This window comes from Chiroxiphia lanceolata, chromosome 2 (genome assembly GCF_009829145.1).
Source record: "Chiroxiphia lanceolata isolate bChiLan1 chromosome 2, bChiLan1.pri, whole genome shotgun sequence".
NCBI classification, from domain to species: domain Eukaryota; kingdom Metazoa; phylum Chordata; class Aves; order Passeriformes; family Pipridae; genus Chiroxiphia; species Chiroxiphia lanceolata.
This window is the reverse complement of record NC_045638.1, coordinates 20,388,520-20,408,082: the sequence shown is the minus strand read 5'-3', so window position 1 is coordinate 20,408,082 and position 19,563 is coordinate 20,388,520. Positions and strand designations below refer to the sequence as shown.

General features: G+C 42.0%; 1 protein-coding gene across 2 annotated transcripts in view; it reads left to right on the top strand.

The window, feature by feature from the left end:
• Positions 1–19,563, top strand: part of CLCN4 (chloride voltage-gated channel 4) — a 40,295-nt gene that overhangs the window by 6,751 nt on the left and 13,981 nt on the right. For both annotated transcript variants that reach the window (XM_032679888.1, XM_032679887.1), the window contains 7 exons: positions 5,386–5,537; positions 5,863–5,962; positions 10,645–10,832; positions 16,105–16,227; positions 17,757–17,963; positions 18,056–18,136; positions 18,660–19,205. In XM_032679888.1, the coding sequence (XP_032535779.1) occupies positions 5,394–5,537; positions 5,863–5,962; positions 10,645–10,832; positions 16,105–16,227; positions 17,757–17,963; positions 18,056–18,136; positions 18,660–19,205 (1,389 nt within the window). In that variant the 5' untranslated portion in view covers positions 5,386–5,393. The remainder of the gene's footprint in view (positions 1–5,385; positions 5,538–5,862; positions 5,963–10,644; positions 10,833–16,104; positions 16,228–17,756; positions 17,964–18,055; positions 18,137–18,659; positions 19,206–19,563) is intronic.

Genomic DNA, 19,563 nt, shown 5'->3' with positions numbered 1-19,563 from the left:
CATGATGAGTTTACTCACTGTGAGACTTGCAGAAAAAACGTGACCCTAATATAATAATACTACTACCTTTTGGTTCTCGAACAAGAAGTGAGTAAATGTAACAGAACAGACCTTGTGTCCATGCAGTACCTGCTGTGCTTGTTGGCATGTCCCAGTCCATCAGCAGCTCCCAGTGTTCACACCCTGGCTTCTCTAGGCTGTTTGCATGAATCTGTTCTTGTCTTTATTTATGTAGGAGGTTTCAGTGATTACTTAAAAATTATCTGGCTTTCTGCAGTCATAAAGCTTCACAGGCTAATCTTTGGACTTGCTCTTTTGGGCCTTACTTCCAGCTGCTCTCATGCATTTGACATTTGTAGGGTAACAGTTCTTTCTTTCTGGCTTCAGAATACTGTGTGCCAGGCATGGCTAGTTGGGAGATCAGGGACTGACCATCAGGCTGATCTGGCCCAAGATTTCCAGAAGATATCTAGGGTTATGTGGTAGCCAGGAGAGCATCTACCAGGAGGCACAAGTGCCAGACTAGTACTGTGACCTTTCATGATTTGTGAATGGATCCCTGCTAGGACCTTGCTCCATCTACAGGATCACAGTAGTCTGGCATGGGTCTAAATCCAGGGAAATCTGTTAATCTGAACCCTCTGAGTTCCAGAGGTATGTAGTTCAGTCAGATTTCTTTGTTTTCTAGTTCAGTTTCTAGAAAGAACCTATTTGCAATTATTAAAGCAGAGTGTTGACACAAATGTTCAGTTATAGATACACTAAACTAGTCAGTAAAAATGAGAGCTGGCTCTTAAGAGCTGAAGAGCTATTGTATTGTAGGGAATAAAATGACTGATGGAATTCAAAACTGATAAAGGCTAAGCAAAGGGGAAAATGTCCCTAAGAGATCACAGAATGATGGGCTTCAAACTGGCTGTTGTTTCTCAGGGAGTCATGGCAAGCTTCTCAGTGAAAATGTTGGATGTCTGCCCTAGGAAAAGTTGGTGGGATGCCAGAAATTATTAGAAAAAGAATATGGGGACTAAGTGGGAAACATTAGCCCTTGCACAAATTATGTTGCATCAGCATCTGAAAAAGTAGTGGGAAGGACAACAAGGACATGTAAGACATGGAACAACAAAGGGGCAAAATGCATATGTCAGACAATTCCTCAGCAAGACTTAACACCTTTCAGTGTATATAAGCTCTGTCAGAGCATCCAAATCTCTTAGATGCTCAAGTGTGAGGAGATGCATTTGTTACTAATTCTGCATGTCATTATGTTACAATGTTTTCTTTTCAGTTGGTAGTGATCAGATGAAGATGTCTACCTCTGACATCTCTTTGTGATCAATAAACAGAAATTATCACTTCTGGGAAACAATCTGTCTCATTCTAATATAAATAATTTCCTTCCTCTCCTCAGCTATGAAGGCAGTCTAGATTTTAGTGTCCAGAGTGTATTGCTGCAGTACACCTGGCTACAGTTCAAGCTTGGATGAGATTAATTGGCCCTTAATTTTTGTGTATTAAATATCTCTAACTAAGTTATTAAATTATTATCTGTAACTGGAGTAAGGCTCCAGTTCTGCTGGCAGAACTGAAAGCATCTCTGCAAGTTTGTCTAAGAGGGCAAGTTAGCTTATCCTGAAATAAACTTTGTAGATTTTTACAAATACTGAAGTGAGAGAAAGAAATGCAAAATAAAGAGAAAGAAAGAGATGCTTATGGTGCTTAGTGCTAGGACATAAGATGGACACTCTGTAGTACTAAGTTCAAAAGTGCTTAACTGTGTTTTTTTTACTAAAATTGGATTTTGCATAATCTGATATCACATCTCTGCTTTCAAAAGCATAGTACCTGAAGTGAACTTTACGGCTGATAATCATCCAGTTCACTGCAACTTCCAGGTACTGATATGCTACCTAGAGTTCAAAGCTTATTTGTTTTCTTAGTCTTCCATGGCCCTGTGGTCTCTAGCACATTTTTCTCTCCCTGGACGTGTTGTGTAGCACGTATTTTTGAGGTAGATTCAGGCTGAGATTGTAATTATCCTACATACTTGTGGTCTGGCCTGGTATTATCCATCACAATACTGTCATGTGCTGGCCACTGACAACATACTTAAAAAACTATTTTTTATGTGATATAACTAACATGTTGGGTAATTTTCTTGTGGTATGAAGGAAAACTTGCCAATGCTTTGAATAGGAGAGTTCCCAGAAGTTTGTTTATTTAGCGGGTTGGGGCTGCCTCGTGCAAGTGAGCAGTCCGAGCTGCATGTTCTTTACAGGTCCTTCTTTGCTGTATGGGAAGAATAAGGTGAATTAACTGGTCTGCAAAATATCACAGTGTTGCAAAATAATAGCACAGTCTAATCCTTTCACCTCATTTCAGCTTCCGGTTCCAGTCCTGGGAAGACACTGGGCTCAAGGCCCTCTTGCAACTTTATCTACCTGCAGTCAGCCACATCATCTCACCTTCAGATTCTCATTTCACTTAGCTGATGTAGGAGTGTGCTCTCACCTCTTTGGCAAAGTATTGCTGTTCTCAATTGTCACTCCTTTTAACTTCTGATTTTTAAATCACCTCAGTCCTGCAGCAGCTTGTTTGTGCTCCACAGCTCTGTGTAGGACACCTGCTCTGCCTTCAGTTTCCTTCCTCAGGCTGCGACTCCCTTGCTTGATTCTCTTTCAGACAAACGTGCCACGAGGTTACTTGGAGATTACTTCATTTCCACACTTTAAAGGGCTTCTTTAGTGTTACAATGATGACCTGCTGATTGCCTATAATATAATGCTTTTTTCAGCTGCTTGTGCTCAGCACATTGTCTGTGTCATCCAAAATTTCTACATGCTGAAGTGCAAAGAGCAGACACTGACAAAGCTGAGTATTCACATTTATTACACTGCTAAATCCCCACCAGGGCAAAAAATTAAATGGAGACATTTCAAGTAAAATAGTTGAAAATGGGGAGAGTGGGGAAAAAAAGGCAGCAAATAAAGGGAGCCGAGCAAAGTATCATGGTGTATGGACAGTCAATTAAAAGCTTATCTACCGCGTTTCTGCCTGTTCCAATTACAGAATTGGGAAATTTCCTCACAGATTCAAAGATCCAAATTCTTTACTTGTGACATCCTGTGGCAGTTTGAGCCACATTAGAAATCCAAAATCCAATTTCCAGGCTTCCTCCACCCCCTCCCACAATTTATCCTAACACCGGAGAGAAACTTTCAGGCCAGAGGCTTCTGGAGGGGAAGGGGGAAGTATATACATTTATTTACACAAATAAATACTATATAAACTAAAGGCAACTATATATATATTACATTTCTGTCAGTCAGTCCTTTCAAGCTCCTCCTTTAACTTTAGTCCAGGAGCAGCTTTTCAAGGCTGATACGTAACACAGTCTTTTGCTGTGGGAGTGTTCTGGGCTCCTTCACACTGCCCCGTCACCAAGTTCTAGTTGTTTGTTGTAGTTTCTCTCCTCACAGGGTCCAAGAAGATAGTCCCGAGTCCTTACTCTTCTGCTGTTGGTGATTTCTCTCTCTCATACCTCGGTTCGTAGGCTGCTGCAGTGTAGCTTAGCTTATCAAGTGTCCACGTCCTGGAATGTTGATTTCTCCTCGGGTTTTCAGTTGTCCTGAGTTTTAGATCACAGCAAAGACATCCTCCGGGCCCCCCTCTCTCTCTCTCTCTCTCTCTGGGGGTCTGTCTCCAATTCTTGCGTGGGATTTTCTCCCTAGCAGTCGAGCCTCCTCCAGCCTGTCCACCTGGCTCTGCTCCAATGCTGAGCCTTGCATGCACTCTCACTAAACAGCAAGAGGGAAAAACACAACCCTCCTCTACAGCTTGGCTGCAAAGGTGGGGGGGGAAGAGGGCCTGGCCGCAGGGCCTGCCTCTCTCTCTCCCACTTACCAGTTGTTTGTGAGTCACATCCCTCACAAACATGCACTCATTCCAATGCTGTCTCTAACTCTGGCCCAGGCAGAGTTAGGGGGGCCGCAGGGCTCCCCTCTTCCCCCGGAGGGGGAGAGAAGAAGCCCAGCCACCCCCTGGCCTTCAACACCTACACGCAGTAGACACCAACAGCAAAACAACCAAGACTGAACTGCCAACCGTTTCCAGTGCTGTGATATATGATTTTGAGCAGAAGCGAACAACATGGACAATGATTGGCTCTCCAGGGAACACTGCCCTGGCACCCAATCACCTCTGAGTCCCCCCAGCCTCTCGGGGGGCCAATTTCAAACTATGACACATCCCCATTCCTGTACTTGTTGGAGGAAAGTTGGTAGCGGCCATTGGTACCATACTGGCTTCATCAGTGACCAGCAAAAGTTATCTCATGTCCGTCAAGGAGCTACAGGCTCTGCAATTTGTTCTATACAACTTCTAAAGTCTGTATCTGTCCCTGATTTTCTTATGCGTTTTTATGTTTTTTTTCCTTGGAATTCCATGATAACAGACTTTTTTAGGCGTGCCATTTCAGATTACAAACCTTAGGTATTCTCTGGAAGATCTCATTTTTCAGGCACCTATTTTAGGATGGATAGGATTAACCACTCTTTATAGCAACACTTTGTTAGAAGCACACGGCTGCATCCTTCAACTGTCCCAGCCCAAGACCCCCCTGCCCAGCTGCTGGTGCTCTCACAGGCCCAGAGTCTGTGCTCATGCTGGGGGACATGGCTGCCACTTTCTCTTGTCCAGATTCAACCAGTAGCTGAGCCTGTATTCCAGAGGCAGACACACAGTTATTAGCTCTTCAATTAGTATGAGTGGTGAGGTTTGTTTCTGGTCATGGTCTTCACATTTGCTTTGTCAGGTCTATGTCTCTGTATATTTTGATTCTGATTTCCCCTCTTTTCCCCATAGTTTTCCAACTGGCAACAACCCTAACCAGACAACTTTGCTGGAACAGGTATTCTCGCACTCCCACATGCCCTCATCCAGGTTTGGTTCTTACCACCTCCTCCCTTATCGTTTGCATTTCTTTTGTGTCCCTGAATGTTCTTGTTCAGGCTTCCTCCTTTGCTCATTATGCTTATTGAATGCTTATTATTGAAATAGGTCCTTGGCCATATACCTTTAAAGGAGCAGGCACTCTGCTGCCACACACCCTTACACTTATCTTTCCCTGTCTCTAGAAGCAGCCCAGGTGTTACCTACAGTCCAGACACAAAACTTTTAGATGGCTGAAGTTAAGTTGTATGAATCTAACCCTCTGTGCCTAAACTATCCCATTTAACAAAGTCTCATGCTACTCCTCTCATCGGGAACATTGTCAGCCTTTTCTGGAGCTTGTCATAGTAGCCACTACTTTGGGACTTGACTTTTAAAGGAGGTAACAGTCATTTTTGCATGAATTTATTGACATACTTGTTTTTCCTCTACATACAGATCCTAATATGGTCAATGCAGGCGACATGAATGGTTCGGGCAACCTAATGGATTTTTTGGATGAGCCGTTCCCTGATGTTGGAACTTATGAAGATTTCCATACCATTGACTGGCTGCGAGAGAAATCGCGTGACACTGACCGCCATCGAAAGGTAACGGTGTCAGGCTTTGTTGCATCACAGTCCCTCGTCACAGCCATCCTGGTAGTGAGGAAAACAAGCAGTTTTCCAAAGTTATTGCTTCCTGTCTTGTTGTATGACTTGAGGAGGAATTCTAAAAATATGGATGTGGGATGTCTTGAGTTTGTAAGTATGAAAGGGCTGCTGCAACTTAATCAGCAGAGCAACTCTAAAAAAATGATTGGGACAGTGGGGAGTAGAGAAATTGTGTACACAGTCTGGGAGTGTAATTATTTTAAACATTGTACTCTAAAACTGTGTCAGCCTGAATCAGCAACATATCTATGTTTAATTTCAGATTACAAGCAAAAGTAAAGAATCCATATGGGAGTTCATCAAGAGTTTGCTGGATGCCTGGTCAGGATGGGTTGTAATGCTTCTCATAGGACTACTGGCAGGTACATATGTGTTAGTGCTACAGTTATGCCTGAACCATCCCACCCAAGTTGCTGCAGTGCTATCTCCTTCTGGTTTTACTTCGTTGTCTCTCCACTGATGCTTCAGGCTAAAAAGACAGCTTTGCATCCATGCAGTTGTGATCCCTAGTAAATATACCTACTTGCAAATCTCCCGCTGAGTGCTGACCTAGAAAAAGTGTTGTTCACCAGTAGAGGGATTTTTCTATTGCTTTTGCTTCACACTCAGTGGGCTACTTTGACTTTCTGAATCTTTGATTTACAGAAGTCAATTTTATTGGTAGGATTTTTTTTCTTGTCATCACTTACTTTAATTTTGCAAGTAGAAAATATGATGTGGGGAAAATGTTGGTTGTAGACACTCAAAGGGAAGCTTTATAAATTGCTGTATCCACTGGGTTATCTTCTTTATATGTGTGTGAGGCAAAATACAGTTTCAGACTCAGTTTCAGATCTGCTTCCAGGCCAGACAGACATTACATATTTAACAGCCTGCTCAAATTCACATGGCAAATTCATTAATTTCCTCAATTTCTCCTGTCTTCTCCTCAGTTAAGCACATCTTTCAGCTTGGAAAGCTGCACTTCTCTTACCAAGCTGAGACAGCTGCCATTTTTTATGCTTTTTCAGTGAGGTCAGGGCGCTCTTGTGTCATGCTGCTTGGTAAAAGCATGATGTGAAGTTTCACAATTTCCAAGGAGTGATGAGAATTTACTTCTCAGTATCTGTCAAATCAACATTTTTATTACAGTTTTTAGGAGCCTCAGAAGTACCAGTGAAGTATTTGAGAAAACACTGCTGAAATAACAAATTATGTTATTTTGTAGACATGTAATTGTTTCCACAAAAGCTTTGGTGGGAGGGTGAGATGGGAAGAGAGTTTGATAGATTGTGTACTACCAGGGCTGCTGAGCCTTGCCTGAAGGCCAGGGTTGGCCTTACCTGGGAAGGAGAATTCTGCTTGCAAATAAAGTTAGAGCGAGCCCTTCAGGGCTCTAGTGACCTCAGTAATCCCCTGGCTCATACAGAGAATGTGGTATATATGCACACATTCCCAGTTTAGTAAAAATATCCCAGAAGGTTTGATTCAGTTCCAGTTTGCAATGAAACCTTATGCTGAAGTCTTAAAGGCTGTCAAAAGCCAGAGCTGCTGACCTCAGATAAGATCTAATGCTGATACCTCCAGCTTGGGAATTGAGGTTGAGGATAAGCTGCAGCTGAGTTCTGTTAGCTTCTGCAGCCTTTTCAATGACAAGCGTGCAGAGCAGTAAGTTTTACCTCAAGCAGTCAAGCCAAATTAGTAATTTTTTACACTGGGACAAGGACTTGTGAATCAACCAGAGAACAAAAATTACCCATGACCTGTGCTGAGCCCTGCTGAGCCCTGCCATTGAAATGACACACGTGCTCTGTGCCTTCACCATTTCTGGGACAGGGCAAAGATGGAGAGTCATCACCTCAGCCTCAGTAAGGGGTCAACACGCCTTTTTTGAGTGTAGGGGGGAATAATTGATGAATGGATGAGGTTTCTTAGCCAGGTTTGGGGAGGGAGGAGGTGAGGTTGATGGTGCCATCAAGAGGCACCTCATGTTGTTTTCCTCTCTACTTGAAGTACTCCTTGTGTTGCCTGCTCAGAGAGGAGAGTCTGCTGTGAGGGTACCTATATGGTCACCCAGGTTGCGTGGACCAGCCTGGCTCCTCCACAGTTCCTCTCCTGCTGCACAGGCAGAAGCTACCGCTGCTCCACGGAGAGCAGCCTGGCTCAGCCACATGGACACTGGTTGAGCTCTTGGGCAGCTGGGTCCACGCATTACCAAAGGCAAGGAGAAATTGTGGCAAGGACTGGGAGAGGAAGAGGAAAGTAGCAGCAGCAGTACCCACGGTGTGAGGGTCCTGTGGAACATCCTGACCCTGCTGCCTCTGTGCTGGGGATGGAGAGCAGCAAGATGGGACTCATGGGGAATGGGCTGGCAGGGGCCAAAGTTTCCAACATCTTTCCAAATGCACTTGGGTGATTTACCCAGCAAGGAGTTTAAAGTGAGCTTAACTGATCTACAAGCCTAAATCCCACCAATTTTGTCAACTGTATCTTTCAGATTGTGCAATACCTCAAAGGCAGCACCTCCACAGTCAACACAAGCCATTGAGGCCAAACAGAGAAATCCTTATTCTCCAGTGTTCCTGCCATTGGGCTCTGTTGCTCTGTGCATGTGTAGCTGCACTGAGCAAGTAAATCTTAGTTCTTCTCTGGAAAACGTGTAGTATATGGCATATAGCTTTTTCCTCCTTCTGTGGATTACAAAGTATTTGGCAAAAGGGATTTTATCAGCTGCATAATTAAGTCTTAGAGGTACTGAGGTTCCTGTGAGCTTTTTATATTAGAAAATTGAATGTTTGGTCTTCATTATGTTTACTGATTTTATTGGGGAAAATAATGTCAAAAGCCTGTCTTCCTTTACACCTTATGCTGGGTAGCATTAATATGCATTGCCTGGTTAAGAGTAATGTAAACTTTGAAGATTGGGGTAACTACAGAGAATGCTAAAGATCCATCAAGAGATTCAAGAGGCACAGCATTTGGTGGTCATGTCCAAGGGATGAGGATTCTTTGTTTCCTGAAACTTTCAGAAAACAGGAGAAGAATTTAGAGCTTACTGCAAGACTCAGGAAGCTATGCAATCTGAAGTTGCTAGCAACACAATGATTCATCATCATCTAAGAATATAGTTCCATAGAAACTTGGGAAAAACGGAAAAGAGTAAGCAAGAGTAAGGGAGGGTCTTCATGAAAGAAAATAATTGGTACAGACGTCATCACTCTGCTGTGGAGCCTTTCTTTTATGTGCGATCCTGTCTAGTATATCTGTATAGTTCTTCAGATTATTTCCATATAACAAAAAGTCTTCACTGCTACCCTAGTGACCAATCCTTGCCAGTGTCCTTCTTAAGGGTGTAAGAAGATATGCTTACATGTAAGACTCTGTGAAGACTGGTGGTGGTTTTGTTCTTTGGAACTAAAACCAGGTTCCACTTGCCTGAATTATTTGAAATATATTTCTCCCCCCCCCCCTTACAGAAATGAAAAGCAGAAAACTTTAGTTCCAGGTCAAATAAACCAGCTCTTGGACCCACCTGTGTGCCCTAGCTGCTAGAGGAAAGGGGATCAGCCCCCACCCCTGCTTCATGTAATTACATTCTTAGCAGGAGCCATGAAGCTAAAAGTTTTGGAAACATAAAACCAAACCAGTTCACATTTTCCAGAGCTTCTCCCCCCTCCAGTGTTTTAGTCCTGCAGAAATGCACTGATAAATTCTGTTCAAATCCATTACTGGTTTTCTGAAATTATATTAATGATTATTTATAAAGATAATATGAATTCTGCTTTCCACTGTATATGAGAGGGGTTTGGAAAACACTAAATGACTCTTCTATAAGTTGGTGATTTAATTCTTCCCAGAAAGTATGGACGTAGGACAGAATGCAGGTCTGTGTTCTGGCTGCTCCCAGCCTCCTGTTCCTGCTCTCCTTGCATTAGTGGGGACCCATCTGCTCTCAGGGAGCTGCTACTGGGGCAAATTGTTATCACTGATGAGCAAATGCCCTAGAAAATTAGATTTTTTTCTTTTTTTTGTGTCTGGGCACAGCAAGTTTACCTGTGTCTGTGTCTGGTGGCCACCGGGTGTCACTGTAGCTCTGTGTAATTACTGGGGAAAGGCTGAAATAAGAGTTGGTTTGTTACAGGGAGGATTTGAAGGATAATTTTATTCTGCATGTCCAGATTGCTAATGAATGTACACACACATGGAAAACCCCATTCTGTTAAGTTCGTAAGTCAAAATTTGGCATCCATGTTGTGTCCGTAATGAAATCATCCTTCTGAAAGGTTGCTGTGTTGGGACCAGAAAGGCTATAGGAAAAAACCCCTATCCTTCTCCTCCACTACCCCTGAAATACACAGCATGGTTTGAGACCTGCAGCTTAGTGTGTGTATAGAGACTCCACATGAAGTCTTCCATATCTCAGCCAGGTCGTGCACCTGCCTGGGACAGGCTGCAAGATCAGGCCTGACATTGGTTATGCCTCCCCTATTTGGCCATCAGTCAGTATGAAAATGATAATGTTTAAAATAAAAGCTTATGAGAAAGCATTGAGGGTCAGACAAACTCATTAATTCCCCCGGTTCTTTGGTAGATTTGTATTTATTGAATCATAGAATAGTTTGGGTTGGAAGGGGCCTTTAAAGTCATCTAGTCCAACCCTACTGTAAAGAGCAGGCAAATCATCAACTAGATCAGGTTACTCAGAGCCCCATCCATCCTGATCTTGATTGGGGGATGGGGTATCCACCTCTCTGGGCAACCTGTTCCAGTTTCACTACTCTCATTGTAAAAAACTTATTCCTCATATCTAGTTTAACCCAACCCTCTTTTAGCTTAAAACTATTACTCCTTGTCCTATTGCAACAGGCCCTGCTAAAAAGTCTGTCTCCATCTTTCTTATAAGCCCCCTTTAGATACCGGAGGACTGCAGTAAGGTGTCCCCAAAGAATTTTACTTCCCCAAATCACTCCCCCCTCCCCCCCCCGATATTAAAATGAAAGATATTTTCCTTGCAACGTGATACTTTTTAATGCCAATATTTCTTTTTCTGCATTTCATTTCCCAGGCACATTAGCCGGAGTGATAGATTTAGCTGTGGATTGGATGACAGACCTGAAGGAGGGTGTCTGCCTGTCTGCCTTCTGGTACAGCCATGAGCAGTGCTGCTGGACGTCTAATGAAACTACATTCGATGACAGGGACAAATGTCCCCAGTGGCAGAAATGGTCTGAACTTCTTGTAAGCCAGTCTGAGGTACGAGAGACCTGATTAGTTTGGGGTCACAGCAGGCCAGGCAATGCCCTTTTTTCATACTTGCTGATGTTCCCTCCAGAGAGTTTCTCTGAAAGAGAAAGTAATAAACTGAGCACGCTGCAAAAAAAGACATTTCCACAAGCAATCTGCTTAACTTGGAAGAGATCCTATTGTTTCAGTGTAATGGAAAGTGGAAAACTGTGAGATTGTACTCTCTTTTTATCAGTATTAAACTAAAAGGGTTTCATCATACACATAACATAATCACCAGGGGACCTGAGCTGCCCTTTTTTTTTTCCCTTTCAAACACAGTTTTATGGGACAAAAAAAGATGAGCACTGACAAATACATTTAAGAGGAAATTTTCAGGATTGCAGATGAATTTTTATGTATTCAGATGCTGTGAGTAGTAGAGAGAACTGCATAAGAACTGCTTGTTTATCCCTTGCAATCATTTTCTCTATCAGGCATCATGATATTTAGCTAGCACCAAAAGCTGGCAAAAGTGAAAGATTTGCAGGGGTAGAGGACAAGAAGGGAAGAACTGATCTGGACTGGCATGAAACTTATATTTTAAGATTTTTTTCTTACTTTTTTATGGTAGTAATTTTAAGGACAAAAAATGCTGTTTCAAAGCAAAGCAGATGAAAGTTTCATTTTGAAGACAATCGAAAGAAGCCTCTCTATATACCATTTAGCAGATGGCACGTTAAAAAAATACAAAAAAGGACATTTTATTTTCAACCTAAGTTATTCAATGTATTTAATAAAATTGATCCCTTCACAAGGCAAATTTTTGGCAAAGTCATTGTCTTAAATCCCTCTCGCCTTGTCATTTCTGCAGCTGACTTGAATCTGACAATAACTGAATATGATATGGAGGTTGGAGAGGTTATCTGAGATCTTCTCCCAATGTGGATGTAGTCTAGTCTTGCAGTGTTTGAGGACACCTTCATTGCCTTACAAGTGTGTCACTCGTGTTCCCTTCAGTGCTGCTTTAGGTTTATAGTACAAGTAGTACTAGATGAGAGTGTCTGTGAATATGTATAGCTCAATTTTCAATAGTTTCCACTAACTAACCATAATGGAAGTAGTGGGGTGCTCACTATTCCTGAATATTCCCACCACATAATCAGAGGCAAAAATCTCTCAACACAGTTGCTGATCACAGTGGCAAGTTTCCCTTTACCAGAGGTTTGCTAGGTTCACCCTGGTTTTCATGAGCAGGTAGTTTGGGTGGTTGTATCTTTGCAACAGTGAAGAAATATTACTCTGGTAAAAAGCTGCAGGACTGGGGACAATGCTGTAATTTAAGAGAACAAAAAAATGTGGGAAGGGAAAAAAGAGGAGGCTGTTACAATTGTTAGGGGATTTGGAAATCCTGTGCATGTGTTTGACATGCTGTTACTCTGGCTGAAATATATAAACAATGCCTATCCTTGAGAAAATTTATTGCTTTCATATGCTATTTGAAAACAGCAGTCACAACTGTTGTATGCCATGGCCTATAGGAGAGATATCAGCAAGGTGGGCACTGTGAAACTTTACTCACTTTCTATTCAAATTGAGCTTCTCACCCCCTGGTGTACTGTCAAAGTAGGAAAAAAAGGTTCATCTTCACTTAGTTTTGGGTTCTTTCTAAGAACAAATGGACCTCTAAGATCTGTGGGTTCCTGGCTGCCATGGTCTGATGGATGCTGTAAATTTTAATATTATAGCTGTCTGTTACTATTACACTGAAATCCCAGGCAAAGCCCAACAAAAATGTGAATATGGAAAGTAAAAATTCAGTCTCATAGAAAAAGTCTGACAAGTTTTGCATGATATGGTTCCTGTAGTAGTAGCGAACTCTAGCAGGTATCAAAATACACTGAACTTGACTGAGTTTCAGAATAATTTTGCCTTTTTTTTTTCTATGTTGTTTCTCTTTGTGCCTGACATTTACATAACAGCCCTATAAAACAGGAGTGTGCATTGGAGCACACTTTAGGCAAAAAGTATTTAGAACAGTTTCCCTAAAGGTACTCCAGTTAGACATGTCTTCTTTTTTTATGCATGACTGTGATTCTTTCTCATCATAGCCAACTAAATTTGACATTTTGAGGACTGAGATTTACATCAGTTCTTCCTTGTGGTTTTGCCAATTTATGGCTGTGATAAACCCTGTACATATGTTTTCACTGAGAATTGTGACATTTCCTATGGCATCTCTTGAAAAATGTTTCCGTTCTAGTACTCCTATAAAATGAACCCAGAGCAGAGGCTTGATACAAATTATTATGGAAAATATAATAGCACACTAGACACCTGCCAGGCTATGTTTTCTTCCCTAAACACTGTTTTGTAGGTCAGTTATACTCTTCAGCCCTCTGGTCCTGAATGACTTCCAAAGAGCAGTGGTAGAGGGTTTTTCGATGTGAAGAGAGTTTCAAAACCTCAAATACACTGGCGGATCAAAAGCTTATCAGATGTCACTCAGTTCAGATCTCTGGCCAGTATCTGGTGATCTGGACCTTCCCTGTTCTGCAAATACAGTTTGGTCCCAACCCCAACTTCACTGGAGCTGAGGACTCCATTTCTGATGCCTGTCCGAGGTAGAGGAAAGGACCCCGTGTCTTCCATGGATCATAACACTGGACCCAGCAATGGACTGTATTCCCATCCCAGAGTTTCTGTATCTCCTGTCATGAAGCTGAGACCTGCAAGACAAGGAAACTCCTCTATACCTGGAACCCCATTCTCAATTTTGCAGCCTTGAATCTGTCAGTCTTGAGGAGACACACTGCTGTAACACCCGTAGGAAGGAGTCTGAAAACTGTGAGATGCCCCACAGAGTCAGGGTAGAGCTGTGGGCCTCTGGAGAAAACATACATTGGATGCCATCCTGAGGCATGTGGTTTCTTTCAGTGTTCTGAATTTGTAAGGGTTATTTTCGGTTGTGTTCCATTTGTATCTAAACTGGACTGACACCAGATCTGAAATATTGCTTGGTCTTGCAAACTAAAAGACAAAATTTTTCTCTGTTTCCCTACGTGCTTCATTACTATCTCTTCCAGGGTGAGTCTTTCAAGCCACTAGTGGGAAAGGTTATAGCAGGATCACCTCTCCTGGTGAGCTGTTTTGGTCTCTGATTGCAGTGTACATGCTTAAGACTTCTGCTGATTCAGGGCCTTAGTAATGGCATATAGTGGATAAGAAATGAGCCATTTGCTATACTGACTTAACTGCTACTTCACTTCCCAAAGGTCTTCATATTATTAATCATTAGAAACTGCTGCAGTTGAACCTGAAGAATGCCAGATATCTGGAAAATGTAACAATGAAAGTTGTCCCAAGGGATAAGGTTGAACTGGCCATACAGACTCTTGTGGGGTCCTGCCACAGAGCTGTAGGTGTATATGCGATTGCAGTAACGAGCTGACATAGTTTTCTTATGACTTCTGAGTTGTGAAAGAAGAAGAAGTAAAAAGAAACAAAGTTAATTTGACTCCAGTGAATTTAGAAGCAAAATTACAGCTTTCGCTCAACGTAGTAGGGCCAAATTTTTATCAAGGCACTGGCCTTCTTTGGAGGTACTCCAGGCTCACACTGACAGGAGGATTTTGCCCTGAGGCAAGATATCCAGAGTTTTCTGTAGAGGAAGAGTAAATATTGTCATAGCTGCTTGTAATTGAAAGCACTAGGAGAAGACATTCACCAGGCTGTCTTCAGCTGTAGCAACAAAGATCCATGGTTACTACAGCTGGATGTCAATCACTGCAATTGTGGGATCCATGACTGCTTAGTCTCAGGGCACTGGTGGATAACACTGTATTGCTCTTCTGCTGTTATCAGCAAGGCCAGCTGCCAACTTCAGCAAGCACAAGAGGACCTTAACAAATTGCACTTCTTTCAAATATACCCATAAGGACAAGGGCAGTGGTTTCCTTACTGTATTTTCATTTTGGGCAGACCTAGAAAATTAAACTAGCAAACATCTATGCTGTTAAATGTTGATTCCTTGCAGGCTTGAAAACAGGGAGACTTCTCAGCTCTAGGTTTTTTATGACTGGGAACAAGGCTTGGCCAGCTCTGTTAACTGAAGACAGAATACAACTGATTAATGCCTGTTTTCCTGCTTGATTTATCGTAATGTTGATATCCAGGCTGCTGTCCTGCAGAGCAAAGACAGGGGCCCCGATGTTCTTGAGCAGCTGGAATTGCATCCGGTAGGAAGAGTTCACTTAGAGGTGAAGGATTCATACCAATTCATGACTGAGGTCCATATCGGTTTTTTGTTCTGTAGTGTCATGTTGCTAGAGGATATTGTTTGAAGGCTTAAGCTCCTTGTATCAATTTGATGCCTCTGACTAGATTCTCTTTTGTCTATGTTGGTAGGGTTTTTGAAATTATTCTAAAAAAATTATGCATGAGAAGAGGAAGAGGTATCCTAAGGCAGATTTTTTAACAAAAGTTTCGACTTGACCATTGGAGACAGGTAGAAAACCTGAAGGTCACTACTGACTGTGCTTTCACTATGGCACTGCACAGTCAACTGTTGTTAATGATCATTAGCATGTCCATTCAGTCAGAAAAGTAAAGCTATTCAACTCGAAGACAGGCATATTCCTGACTGGAATGCTTTTAAAATAGTGCAAAATTGACTGAGGTGTGTCTGAATGGGTTCCGCCAAACTATGGTGTTTTCAAATTGTTTTCAACCCTATCATAGATACCATGATATAGAAGGAAAGGAATTATTTATGGTTTTATCCTTCCCATTTGTGAACTGAGCTGGCTAATGATATACACACGTGTTTCATTTGAAAAGATTAGCATCTGCATGGAGAAATGGCCTTTGAATACCAGCCCTCAGACAAAGATATATCAGGGTCACATCCCCTATCGTCCACCATGGGATGAACACATCAGATTCCTTCATTAGGTGCCTTTTTATTACCAATTGCTTTTGCCCTTTTGACATATTTGTTTGATGTTTTGGAACTTTTTGTAGGTTAGTTTAATTTTTTTTCTTGAACGATGCCCAGCTTACGGTGTTTGGGTCCCTTGCAAACAGACTGTATGGACTAGGTTAAGTGTATATTAGCATGCTGCTTCTTTCCATGAGTAAAAAAATTGTTGGAGTATATAAAGTTTTTGTCCTTCCTGAGGAAAAGCCACAGTTAACATGTAAATGAAAAGATCAGGCTCTGTGCCATCATGACCCCTAGTAGAAGTGTGAGATTTGCCAATCTGCATTTGTCTAACAATGTTTGTTACTGTTATTTTTCTAGGGTGCAAGTGCTTACATTCTAAACTATTTTCTGTACATTATGTGGGCTCTATGTTTTGCTTTCCTGGCAGTCTCTTTGGTCAGAGTGTTTGCTCCTTATGCCTGTGGCTCTGGAATCCCAGAGGTGAGTTTCTCTTTGTGCATGAATATCCAAGTACCAAAGAAAACAATAAAATGATGATTTACCACCTTTTCCCATTCCAGAACTATACTATGAGATAGCATAGAAACAAGAAAATTGTCTTTCCATCTCATCTGACTTCATTCCTTTGTCTATGCTTTTATGGTGCTCATCTAGATTTTTCATAGTATAAAGTATTTGAAGGTCACTGTGACAGATTAATGCACATACTTCTTCATTGCCAGAGCTTGAAATAAAAATCAACATCTCCAAGAGACACATACTCACTAGAAGATTATATAGAATTTTCCTTGAATGAAATTACTTGGGTCAGTTACAAAACCAGTTATTTTCTAGGCTAGGCTCTAAATAAAAGCAAAATAAAAAGAAGAGGGAGGGCTACAAAATTAAGGTTTCCTGAGATGCCCATCATTTGGAATGCCTGAAAAGTGTCTAGTGCACATCTTTTGCAAATTGTGTCCCTGTACACAATGTCATCTACATTATGCCAGCATGACAGCATTATAGCAGCCAAAATATCTACTTGATTTTCAATATTCTACATATCGAGTCTCAGTCCGTATTTAAGCTGTTAGAATGAAAAACCTTGTAATTCAATCAGCAGAGCTACTCAAAATCTTTGAAATCAGAACAGTCTTTTGTTAAAAGTGCTATGGAACCACTGGAAGTGTTATTTAGGAATGTGGCAGAGAGAATCAACAGCCCAAATTTTAGAAATCTTGATATACTTTTGTTCTTGATCTCTAAGAAAAGCATCCAAATGTTTAAAAAAACCCTACCTCAAATAATTTGAAATATTTAAATAATTTCCATGTTTCAAAGTACTCATTTGTGTCTTTGTTACATGTTTAATATATCTGTGGTTTTAAAAACTTTTCATAGTTAACTGTAAAGCTAGTTTCTGAGTGGTAAATCCCTCATGTGAGGTGATGCTCAGCTCCAGTCCATTTCCAGGCCTAGAGTCCAAACCCAAATCCCACCCTATGTGGCATGCACATGTCTTGTGCTCTATCCTAGCCAATCACATGCAAAATTAAGAGAAAAAGCATCAAAATAAGATCTTTCGGACTTTATCATTTCATCATACTTTCATGCTTTTATGGTGCAGGAATTCCAAATATTTAGAACTTTTTTAATGTGTTTTAACTAGAAAAAGCCTGTGGTTGTTTATTTGCTTTTTTTCTTGCTTTGTTAAAGTTGAGTCTAGTTTAACTCTGATCTTGTAAGCCAAGGAGATATATAAGAGTTTCATATTTCTATTGATCTCTGTGAGAGTCCTTACTGACTGTTACGGGGACCACCCATAAAAGCAGTAAAAGTGTGGTCTGCTTAACCCCTGCTCAGATATTGCTGTGGGAAAGCTGCCCTACCTGTGGTTTCTTTCTCTCCATCACTGACTCTTTTCAAGCAGTCTACAACTTTTTAAACGCCACTGGAGTTTTAACTCCATTTGAAAGTTCAGAGTAGAAAAGGTTTCTTTATCTCTTCAACATGTTCTTCCTGCTTTCCAGATAAAAACCATCTTGAGTGGGTTCATTATTAGGGGCTACCTGGGAAAGTGGACACTTTTAATCAAAACAGTCACCTTGGTTCTGGTGGTATCTTCAGGCCTCAGCCTTGGGAAAGAGGGGCCGTTAGTCCACGTGGCCTGTTGCTGTGGAAACTTCTTCAGCAGCCTTTTCTCAAAGTACAGCAAGAATGAAGGAAAGAGAAGAGAGGTGAGGTTGGTTCACGTTATCTCTAATTTCCCTGTCTGATTACTTGGGGCTTCAAAGGACTCATGCCTTGCATGTAAACATTTGTTTTGTAGGTGCTTTCAGCTGCAGCTGCTGCAGGAGTTTCTGTTGCCTTTGGGGCTCCAATTGGAGGTGTGCTTTTCAGTCTGGAAGAGGTGAGACCTGGAAGTTCACTTGCTTCAATAAATATATTTTCATTTGACACTTTTTTCTAAGATTACTCTTTTTTTTCCCAAGTATTTATATGCTTATTTTTCTTCTAAAGCAAAAACGACTTTTGATTTCCAGTAATAAGAAATAACCAGATATTGTAGCCTAATTTGAGTAGCAGAGCAGCACTGGCTTTCTGGAAACAAATTAGATGATTCAATTTGGAAACGTGTCTCTGGGCTGAGGTTTCTCCAGCTTTCTGCTTACTGACGCATGGGCCATGCTGTCAAGCATCCATCTTGTACTCTCTAGACAGCAACTCTGAATTTAGATTTTTTGATTTTTAACTAGTTGCTGCTCCCTGTCTGAAATCTGAAAATGTTTTTCTAATACCTTTGTGAACATATTCTGGTTGTGGTAAGGACTAGTGCTCCCAGTGAAGTAAAATGAAACAGGTGGGGATGGCAGTTAAAAGGAGCACCCTCTGTCACACTCAGTGAAATGTTTATGGTCTCTTCTTGGTTTTAGGTCAGCTATTACTTTCCTCTGAAAACCCTCTGGAGGTCATTTTTCGCTGCTCTTGTGGCTGCCTTCACACTGAGGTCCATTAATCCTTTTGGGAACAGCCGACTGGTCCTGTTCTACGTGGAGTACCACACCCCCTGGTACATGGCTGAGCTCTTCCCCTTCATCCTACTTGGCGTCTTTGGGGGCCTCTGGGGCACCCTCTTTATCCGATGCAACATCGCTTGGTGCAGGAGGCGAAAAACCACCAGACTTGGGAAATACCCAGTGCTGGAGGTCATAGTGATTACAGCCATCACTGCCATCATCGCCTACCCCAACCCCTACACACGGAGGAGCACCAGCGAGCTGATCTCAGAGCTCTTCAATGACTGTGGGGCCCTGGAGTCCTCACAGCTCTGTGACTACATCAATGACCCCAACATGACCCGGCCAGTGGATGACATTCCTGACAGACCTGCTGGCCCTGGAGTCTACTCTGCCATGTGGCAGCTTGCCTTGGCTTTGGTGTTTAAAATCATCATCACGATATTCACTTTTGGAATGAAGGTAAGTCAGAGACAAGTGCAGAAGCTGCCGTGAGCACGAGACACAGATGGGTTGCCATCGGCAGCCTTGGTCTGGCTGGCAGGGCTTGTGTGCCTCTGACCTAGGCCCAGCACGTGGGTGCTGCTGAGATGCTGCTGGCTCACCTGCCTGCCAGCACCTTGCTCTGTGGGCCGCTGCTTTTCCACCTTCTAGTCATCTGTGCTTTTGTTAGGTGAAGAAGAAATCTGTATGGGAGTTTAAATCTGCTGTTGCCAATAAGCAAATTCAAGATGATTCCCACTGCAGCTGTTTTTTAGCTCTGTCATGGATATGGACTATTTACATTGTTGTTTGTCTAGGTAGATTAATGTCTTAATGT